The sequence below is a fragment of the Bidens hawaiensis genome, unplaced genomic scaffold (genome assembly GCF_021521415.1).
Source record: "Bidens hawaiensis isolate Kalapana, Puna unplaced genomic scaffold, B.hawaiensis_p1.1 tig00034970_1, whole genome shotgun sequence".
Classification (NCBI taxonomy): domain Eukaryota; kingdom Viridiplantae; phylum Streptophyta; class Magnoliopsida; order Asterales; family Asteraceae; genus Bidens; species Bidens hawaiensis.
In genome coordinates this window covers 115,881-126,683 of record NW_027496057.1, presented here as the reverse complement: position 1 = coordinate 126,683, position 10,803 = coordinate 115,881, and the positions used below count along the sequence as shown (strand labels likewise).

General features: G+C 33.8%; 1 protein-coding gene across 2 annotated transcripts; it reads right to left on the bottom strand.

The window, feature by feature from the left end:
• Positions 1 to 3,918: 3,918 nt before the first annotated feature.
• LOC143586776 (uncharacterized) lies at positions 3,919 to 10,466 on the bottom strand. Of its 2 annotated transcripts, XM_077068255.1 has the most exons (5): positions 10,254 to 10,466; positions 9,896 to 10,072; positions 7,552 to 8,040; positions 7,168 to 7,470; positions 3,919 to 4,426 (listed from the first exon to the last, which is right to left on the bottom strand). In XM_077068255.1, exons 1-5 carry the CDS (start codon positions 10,266 to 10,268, stop codon positions 4,394 to 4,396), a joined length of 1,017 nt encoding a protein of 338 aa, XP_076924370.1. In that variant the 5' UTR covers positions 10,269 to 10,466; the 3' UTR covers positions 3,919 to 4,393. The 2 variants fall into 2 exon arrangements, with proteins under 2 accessions (XP_076924370.1, XP_076924369.1); XM_077068254.1 differs by having other exon boundaries at positions 7,168 to 8,040.
• Between the last annotated feature and the right edge of the window lie 337 nt (positions 10,467 to 10,803).

The following is a 10,803-nucleotide window of genomic DNA, read 5'->3' as shown; positions in this document are numbered from 1 at the left end:
AAAAATAATTCTTTACTAGTTATCTAGTTCTCTCTTTAAGAGGAGTTCTCTCTAGATCTCACCGATATATATATATATATATATATATAGGGGATGGATAATTTGAGAACCTCTTGAGTTGTTAGAACTTTGAGAACTCAATATGAACCACACATTTAATTAAATGAGTATGAAATATATGGCCGAGAATAAATCTGATTAAAAAATTAATCAGGAGAGAGAATAAGTATTTTTGATGATTACACAAGTTTAAATGTTAGTTACACATGTGTAATAAGTCGATTCGGTGTGTAAAAAAATACTGTAATTTTTTGTACATTACTTACACTTACGTATTACACATGTGTAAAAAAAATTCTTAAACCCAATAATTACAATTATGCCATAATCAATATAGTTTATAGATTAATCTTAATCAATGGTTGTAAATCCTTTCTTACATTTCTTGCAGTAAAATGACTTCTCTCTTGAACCATCCCCTATATATATATATATATAATGTTTAAGAGAGAACACCGTACATAAATTATTATATTTTAATCATATATACTAACGTTAAGACAGGGTCTACCAAGACAATTTCCAAAAATTTGACTCGGTCAACCTGCACGATATATTTTTATTTAATCAAGGTCCGATGATTGCTTCTTGCGGAGAAGATTACAGATTTACATCTGAAGTAAATTTATATTATATTAGTGTCATAAAATGTCTTGAATTAGACATCATTTGAAAGTTTCTTGTTGAGGTGGTTTAAGGGTTTTAAAACCTTTATATTTCTTTCTACGTACGGCAGTTTAATTAGTTTTATAGGCATACAAAAGTGACAAAATGGATGAAACAATGAGTTAGATAAGTACATGTTAAAAGGGATTTATCAAAACGATATGTTTAACGTACATAAGATGAAAATGAGTCAGGATGGATTATTTGGCATGTTTATATATCATTTATCCTTTATAAGTAGTTTAAACTTCAAATACTATTTTTTTATAAATAAATAGTTTTAGGAGTTGTGTTTGATAACATATCAAACAATTTATGTTTTGTTCGACTTATTAAAATTTATTATAACTTCAGACCGAGTTAACACTTTATTGTAACTTTATTGTGACGGGAATCAAGTTATGTTTAGATTTTCATATGCGGACAAATCCATAGTTATTCCTTAATTGCTAGATGTCGGTAATCCGTTCATGAAGATCAATGGAGGATATGTTGATGTATATTTTGTATAACAATAAAATTTAGAGGGTTTATTTGACGTTATTAGTACCGTGTACACATTTTATCGTTGAATGAAAAGATTATTATAATTTTTTCTATTAAACTTTATAAGTTAGCTAAACGTTTTTTTTTCTTTTTCTTATTAAATTTGTAGCAATTGATCTATAAAAGATGGCATTCAAGTTATTCAAATTTTTTTAGACACAAGTGACAAAATTCATTAACCAAAATGAGTTTTAAAAACTATATATGATTGAGTTATTTAGACATTCAATATTGATGTGCAGAAAAAAAAACATGGAAAAATGTTATTGTTGACAGCTTCAAAGGTTTTGAGTTTACTTTCATATTTTATTGAGTCAACTACAAATATATATCCTTCATCTACTTTTATTTTTCTTCCAATCTCTTCAACCTCAGTCACAAGGCATATGAATGCAACCTTACATATACATTTATGATGATTTAAGAAATCTACTTTAAAAACACTAAAAATCGTAAAACTTGGAAAGTTAACCAAAGATAACAAACTAGACCATGATATGAATGACCAGATGGGAAATTGAACTAGCCCGAGTTAAGGCAAGGGCGAGTTTTCAGAGCTGTTCGCTTTGGATATGACATCAGGGGCAAAGGGGTTTTAGTTAGGCCTCTAAATGAACCAAACGTTCAATGAACTGTTCTGAGCCATTTGACGGGATGTTCGTTCATGTAATTAATGGAGAAACATGAAGAAAAATGTATGTTCGATTATTTAAACAAAGGAACATGAACACATGTTTCGGTTGTTCATTTATATTTGTGAACATACGTTTATAATGTTCATTAATTTATGTTTGTTTATGTTTTGGATGAAACTTTTGATGAATAATCTAGTTAATATTTTATGTTTGTTCGTTTGTGTTCATTTAATTAATGTAAGCGTTTGTGTTTGTTTATGCTTGCTTGTGTTTTTTATGTTCCGTTTGTCTTTGTTAAGTAATGCTCATTTATCATTTTTTGTGTTACTGAATTGTTCGTTTAATTTTTAAACGAACGAAAATGAATACAAATTGTTGTCTAATTTAGTGATTGTTTGGTTTGCTAACAATCCTAGTTTTGATATTAGTTTGCCTGAAAATCCGATAACAAAATAATTTGTTTAGTGTACACATGTAATTTAATAATATTATATGTGACGTGCATATTTAATTATCAATAATGTATCAAATTAGTAAAAAGAATAAGTATATTCATCAGAAATTTTGAGATGTGTATTTGCGGAATTATTGGTCTCAACTTGATAGACAACACGGTGACTTTTTTTTTTTTTTTGGCTAAAGCTATATTTATTTATTTTTTTTAGAATTTGCAAAATATTATATATTCTTGCAAGAACTTATAAGACATACATAACTTCAAAAGTTATTTATTAGTTATATTAATACAATTTTATTTTCAGTTAAGTACTTGTTAAAGCTCAAGACCAGATTGGAATATTTAAATATGAGAACATTTTTAAAATAATCTATTTTATAAGAGAGAAACTTGATTTGGCTTAAAATTAGAAATCTTTCTCAAAATGTCCCTCTAAAAATTTACAAAAGCGACGCTTTTGAATTTGTGCCGATAAATTTCCTAACCCACTAATATTATGTCACATGTAATATGTCTGATCCCGCACGTTAATTTTCTAATATTACCCCTCTTGATGTTTGATTGAAATTCGCCTCTAAAGATAAAACTCACATAAAATTTGTCTGGTCCGATGAATTTAAAAAAACAAGATTTTCGACATTTTTGGAAAACTAACGAAGAAGATGAAAACATGATGAAACATCACGTGATCGATGATTTTCACGGAGACGGTTTTGTTACCAAATCTCACGAGTCCAATGGATTTGCTTAGAAAAATTGCGGGTGGGGTTAGACATATTACACATGTCAATATATTGGTGGCTAATAAAATCTATCGGCAGGAATCCAAAAGCATCGGCTCCGTGACTTTTCGTAGGGACATTATGGGAAACATTTCAAATTTTGGGCGAAATCTAGATTCTCTCTCATCATATGGATCATTTTAGGATTTTTCGCATTAAATATCTCACCAAGTTGAAATAAAAAGAACTCTAACACCACCACCACCACCACCACCACCATCATCATCATCATCATCATCATCATCATCATACTCAGTAAATCCCACCAATACTAAAGCGATGGTAGGGTCCGATAAGAGTAAAATGTAGACGACCTTATCTGTACCCTGCAGGAATAGAGAAACTGCTTCTAGTGAGATTTCCGGTTCGATGGTGGTTTTGCATCAAGCTTTGGACATAAGTTAGATAACACTCAACCATCGGGATCCCGACAATTGGTGCGCACACCATTGTCTTTAAGCAATCAACACCACCGTCATGATGGCTGATTAACCTTCCGCCACTTTTAACGCTATTTTCACGAAATTAGTAAAATAACACCAAAATTAGTGCAATTTTGTTTTTGCCCACCCGAGAGCGCGCACGCATATACATCATATGCACACATCGCAAGCACGTCGTCTATCCTAACAACTTAAATTTTATGAATTCATGCCGGTCATTAAGGAGGTAATTAAGGGCCCTAATTTTCTGAGCTAATTCCGGTGAATCACTATCTTTGAAATGTGATAAAAAGTTTCTAGTACACCTATAGACTATAGTCATCAAAACAACTTCTTGTTTTTGTTTTTACATGATCAAGTTCAACATTTGCTTAAGCTATACTTTTCAGTCCCATATAATTCACAATTATTCATTCTTGGATATAGTTATTGTCCTTATGGATAATATTTGATTAAGACTTAATGCGCAAAGGTGCATGTTTTTGACCTGAACATGTTTCGACCAGTTACAACCGACCTGACTCGCTCGTTTTGCCACTCACATCAACAAGATAATGACTTTCGGTATTTGCTAAACTTTTGCGTTCCATTTTGAACAAGTAAACATGATACAATGATTGCATCCTGAAGAACCAAACTCATGCAAAAACATTCACAGTTTTAATAAAAGTTAAAAAAAAAATTCAAGGCGAAAAATTCCAGGCAGTCGAGAACGCTGCATAAAGCTACAGTTTGTACACGGGCCAGTAAACTTATACGCTTCCTGTAAAATCAAACTATCATTTGCTTCTTCCTCGAGCCTCGTCACCACCATTTTTTATCAGATAAAGATATAAGCTGCATTAAAAAATGCTCAAAGATGTCATTACCATAAAACGCTCAAAGTTTCTTTAAATTTAACTCAAAACTTAAGTATCCATCTAACAGAAATATTAGTCGTCCCGAAACTGGTGTGTTGGGTTAACAGGTCAAAGCGAGGCCATAACTATTTTATATTTGCTTTTCTTGAATTAACAAATTATAATGTTTTCAATACAATAACGTTACAATGATGATATAGTTTTTTGAAATAAAACAACTATGGGAGATACTATGAATTTTTAGAGAACTCTAGGCGAGTTTTTGACCTTATTAACTTAACCCGCGTGGCCGTGCCAAGTTTTAGCTGACTTATTCAATGATACTGATTTGACCTTTTAGAGACCAACTATACCCCAAAATCAACCCGTTTACCCGTAAATGGGACCAAAATGCTACCTATAATATATAACAAAGATATTCTAGAGACTCTGGACCCTATACTCTTCTACCCCACCCCCACCATTTAACCATTAACATGACCAAATTGATGTAACCGGCTATTTAGTTACTTGACAATCTGGATATTGAAAATCCGCTCACCAAGTGATGAGGTGGGACCTGATGTTAAGTATAGTCGATTACCTATAAAAAAATTAAAATGTAAGTTTATTTACCTATATAACATTGAAATAAGTTCATCATCATCATCATCGTACTCAGTAAATCCCACCAATAGCAAAGCTATGGTAGGGTCTGAGGAGGGTAAGAAATAGACAGCCTTACCTCTACCCCGTAGGAATAGAGAGGCATCAAGCCTTGGACATAAGGCACATAACACTCAACTATTGGGACACCGGCCGATTGGTGCATGTACCCCTGCCTAGAGGCATCAAGCCTTGGACATAAGGCACTTCACGAGATTAGTAAAATAACGTCAAAATTGGTGCAATTTCACTTTTGCCCACCCGAGGGTAAACTACAACAGACCATGACAATGATCATATATCATGTATCTTTAACCACCAATCTGGCAAGAATGTATAGCCCCACACATTATTTTCTAGACTTCGTGCCGGTACCCTTACAGCCATGAAAGAATGCCTTCTGCACATTTCTTGGAACTCATATTTCTGATGATTAAGTGACAGATGATCTATACCTAGAAGTCAGTTTCTAATAAGATACAAAAGTCCTTATCAGGTACATACTGTATAGTATAAATAATATAAACCTTCATAGATTCGTAATTGGTGTAGCAAGGAAAACAAGCTTCGATGGGAGGCAGGTACGGTTAGAGCATGGAGCAGGTAGAGTAGCTAGTTCTTGTTCACTCAAAGCATCGGAAGGACTGCGATAGGTTATGAAATAATAATATACCTCACAGTTTTCCGCTCAATTATGGTGTGAAGCGTTTGGTTTTCAAAGGCGAGCCCGGCACGCGCCTAGGTGAGCACCTCGGTCCATCGCAATGGTTCCATTCAGGCGCTAAAACTGGACCTAAGAAGATCCAAAAGCTAGAAAGTGAAAACAAAGTTGTAGATAGAGAAAATGAGGCGCCACTTCAACCGCTTCTGGCACACGTCAGGTTTATAGTTAAAATATGATCGTTGTGATATTAGATTTTTTCAATAGCAAAAAGCGACCTTTGCTTCTTCTGAGATAAGACAGTTGGATAATTAATCCTATAAACCACACAGGCATGTTCCATTCCTCTATACTTTTGTCTTCTTCTCTACATTACACTTGATTCTTTGACTTTACCGATCCTAGTGCTGCTAATCTTCACTTCTTCCTCAGCGAACAATATTTGATTTCTATATGAAACGTCTATTGGATTGATTTCATACATCGCAATGGCTTCTGTTAATATGTTTCAGGTTCTGTTTTTATTTGCTACATATACTTTCATCAAGAATTGTACTTTTGATTTCTTTTTGGAATTTCTGCAATACAAATATAGACTTTGATATCTTTATTCTAGGATTAAAACTTTGATTTTTGCATATTTATGTTTTCTGTTGATATCTATTTCTTTTAACTGTATATATGTGTGTGCGTGTATGCTTTATGTTTCCCGTTTTCTGTTCAAGATGGACTTTGTTTATGTTTTCTGTTTTCATTTGCTACTGATTTCAGAAACTAGATTGGCTTCTGTTAATCTCTTACTTTTCCACTAGTTCTATTTTCTGTTATCATTATTGATTTTTGGTTCAGTTGCTGTTTTTCACAAATCAGAACGGCTTCGGGTTCAAGCACCCCCTCTTCTACATCCATATCATCTGGCCTGACTAGAACGTACGGAACTCAAGATCCTACTAACGGGACTCATCTTAGTTTTGTGGGAAGATAGTCAAAGGGTTGGGGATTCAACCACAACAGAAAAAGTTAAATCCAAATAACCAATATATGAAATTAATATTGCATAACTTGGCAGTATCACATAATAAGAGAACATTATGAAATGACTGATTACTTAGAAAAAATTAGTACTAGAGGTCGTTCAATATCGGATTTTAACCAGTGAGCAGTGACGGACCCAGGAAATTTTCTCACAGGGGTCGGAAAGCTTTTGGGTCAGTACTCAGTTGACTATCGGTATATAACTTTTTTTCTGGTCTGGTTCGGCCGTTCGAGTCGGGTCGGTCAAATGAGTAGGACACGGACTTTCCAACATGCTCTAGAAGGTATTTACCTAAGGTTATTCATATATTATGATCCAAAATCTAATTAATGATAAATAATATAAAACTTTATGTTTGTTTAGATAAATGACCAACCTGATGAGCAACCTGTTCCAGGCGTATCTTTTCCGGAGTTGATTCTCCAATCAAGTTCACATTCACGGGTCCCTCATGAACCGCTAGGTTCTCGTGACTCTGTTCACTAGACCCACTTTCATCAATCATAGCCCCCCGTTTCCTCTTCATTTGAAATGTGTACTTGATCACTCTATCAGTCGAAGGTTGACTTGGAACCTCGCTCGTCTTACAAACCTTTGACAGGTTAACCTCGCCCTTTTCTTGTCCACTTGTGCTTTGACCATTGCACGCTCTTACTAAGTTTTCATCACTGGCTGCATCCTTTCTATGTTTGACTGGAATCCGAGAAGTCAAACATGAATTATCAACTTTTAAACCCGTTTCCTTCACTTGCTCCAAAACCATTTCTTTCACCTGTACTTCACCCTCTTTAGAAACCGACTCAGGTTTTTTTAGTCCATTTAAGTCATGTTTTTCCACAGAAAATGTCGACTTTATATTATTACTGGGCGGAATACATTCGCGTGCGCGGACTCTTTGAGTGCACCCGTTTCTATATAACTCCGTTTCTTTGCTTCTTAATATTATAGAAGGTAAATCCCCGATAAACGATTTCTTTATCGGCAATAAAGACTTATAAACTTTCTGGCTTTTGTTTGAATTATGTTGTACTTCCGAGGGGGGTAATGTAACGGGTTCAGGGATCGGTACATTGTTTGCTTGTACCATATGCTTTACTTCTTTCCTTTGCGAAAACTTCTCGAGTTGTGCTTCAACCGCTCTTAAATCCTCCCTGAGGTCTTTCACTATGTCTTCAGCTTCTTGAAGTTGCGCTTCAAGTTCATCGATTTTCTTTTGTTGGGAACTCGATACAAGCGCTGCTTCCCTAGTCTGCAAATTTTATTAAACAGTTAATGGTAAATTTAATATCAAGATCAGAGATTATGATCATAAAGTATATTACCATTAATTGCCTAACCGCTTACTTAACTTATTAAACGCAAAAACGCACCCCTTATCTAATTATTTTGACTATCTTTTAAAAACAAACACTGTAAGATTTTGTGATGATGATAATGTGATTATATTACTAAAAGCAACCATCCGATTCGATACTCAAAAATCACCACAAAGTCAAATTATATTTTAGCCTAAGGAATATAAATTATTCCAACGGTGCACTTTCGCATGTTAGAGATGCATTTATTGTGCTTTACTTTCTTTTTCGCGTTCCATTAAATGACACCGTGCGTAAACACGTGTTAAGTTTTCTTACCCTAAGAACAACATCTACTTTGTTCTGTGTACCTATAATTAGGCTTCTGCATTCAGGATATACACGGGGAGTTTGCATAATCTTGAATCCTAATACAAAGAAACGGATATCCGAATTCCAAATACTGAAGTTACAACTCTACACATTTCAAACCTATCAACTTCCATAATTAATTTTCAAAAGGTAATTCGCACGGAAATGACAGTCGATAACAATAATCCAACATGATCTCAAGCTCAAACACGCTAAACATATACACATACTCTTTACCAAAACTCAAGACTTTAACCACGCGAAACTAAAAGATTCTACATCAAATACATCATAACACAGTTTTATTTTAGCATTGTGATTCTTCAATCAAAATCATAACCCTAAACAAACCAATTCAAACTCAACCCTTTGTACGCAAATACGAATCCTTTAACACGCAACAAACCCTGATTCAAATTCAAGTCGTCTACGCTAACCGACAAATCAAAATGCAAACAAAAAAATGTGAAATTAAAATCGCATTAAAATGAGTTTCCAATCAAAGAAAATTAATATCAAAATCAGAGGTTGTAATTCACAAAGTATACTAACTTAGAAGCATTGCTTCCACTAGATGCAGGCTTAAATTAATCGCTTACTACTAAACTAACTAAATGCAAAAGAACGCACTTTATTTTCATAGTTTGACTATCTTTTAAAACGAGCACACTTTAATAGTTTGCTGCTGATGATAATGTATTCATCCTCGCAGATAAAGTCTAACTCTGAACTTCAAACTCACAACCAACCGAACATTTCAGAAATCAAAATGCTCATCAAGATTTTCCCTAGAGCCATAATGCTATTTTTCTTTCCTACTGAATATAAAAGCAACCAATTCGATACAAAACAGTCACCGAAAACTCCAATTATTTTTTAGCTTTAGGAATATAAACTGTTCCAACCGTGCACTTTCCTAAGTTACTGATGCTGCCTTTGTCGCATTCCATTAAATCACACCCGGCGTAAACACGTCTCAAGTTTTCTTTCCCTAAGAACAACATCTACTTTGTTCTGTGTACCCATAACTAAGCTTCCGCATTCATGATATACACCGCGAGTCTGCATAATCTGGAAATTCTAATCCAAATAAACGGATATCCGATAATCCGAATACCAAAATCACAACTCTACACATTTCAAACCTATAAACTCCCATAACTAAATTTTAAGACACAATGCATATGAAATCCAACACGATCTCACGCTCAAACACGCTTAACATTGATCTCCAAATCATGAATCAACTAACCAAAATACCCGCATTTTTACCCTAAATTCAAGACTTTAACCACACGAAATCTTTTAGCATTGTAATCCTCTAATAATAATCAACAAACCCTAATCCAAATTCAATATCAACTCGTCAACGCTAACCGACTAATCAAAATTCAAACAAATATCATAATTCAAACACTTTATCATCATCATCCATACCTTTAAATCCATCATTTGTTTAAGTCTCAAAAGCATATTAACTCCGTCTTCCTTCGCGTGCTTAAGCTCGTGTTCTAACCGGCTCGCTTTCCATTCCAACACCATAATCCTGGCCGCTGCTTCTTTCGAAGTATTCAATATAATCTCCGCATACGCCTTCTTCAAAGCCGTTAATTTCTAAACCAATTAAATGTAAATGTGATCAAACAAGATCAAAATCGATTGATCAAAAAACCCAAATCAAAAACAACAAAAATGAAAAAACGGTTAATTTGATTTCTTGTTGAAATAATAATATTATTATTATGATTGGCGGCGATGGTGACGTGGATAATCGAAGTGGGTGTTGAAATATTACCTCGTCGGAGTCCATTGTTGTTGAATCGAAGTGAATTGAATTGAATTGAATCGGTTGAAGGAGAGAGAAGAAGGTTTTAGTTTGTTGTTTGTTGTTTAATGTTGTTGGCTCTCATAGGAAGCAGCTGTCTGTCTGTTACGAACTGAAAGTGGTTATGTTGCACTTGTTACGGTTATACCCTTGCTTGATTATTATTTTACCACACTGCCATTATTGTTTGGTTAATGTTTTAAAAACCGGTTTTTTACTCGTATTGGATTGGACTAAAAAATGGTATAACCGATTGGACCTGGTTGTACTGGGAGTCTGGGAAGTTCAATCGGGGTGAATAGTTTAGCTTGTAATTTCAAATAAATGCAACTTTAATTCAAAAAATAACCCAAAAGTATATTTTTACATAATAAAATATAATCCAAACGTTAATCTATACTAAAAATAATACAAAAGCACTCGATATTCAAAAAATAATCCAAAAGTTTACTCGTTTTAATGTCATCGCTATAGAAAATGTATTTTTTTAAAAATATTGGCCACAAAATATCAAAAATCT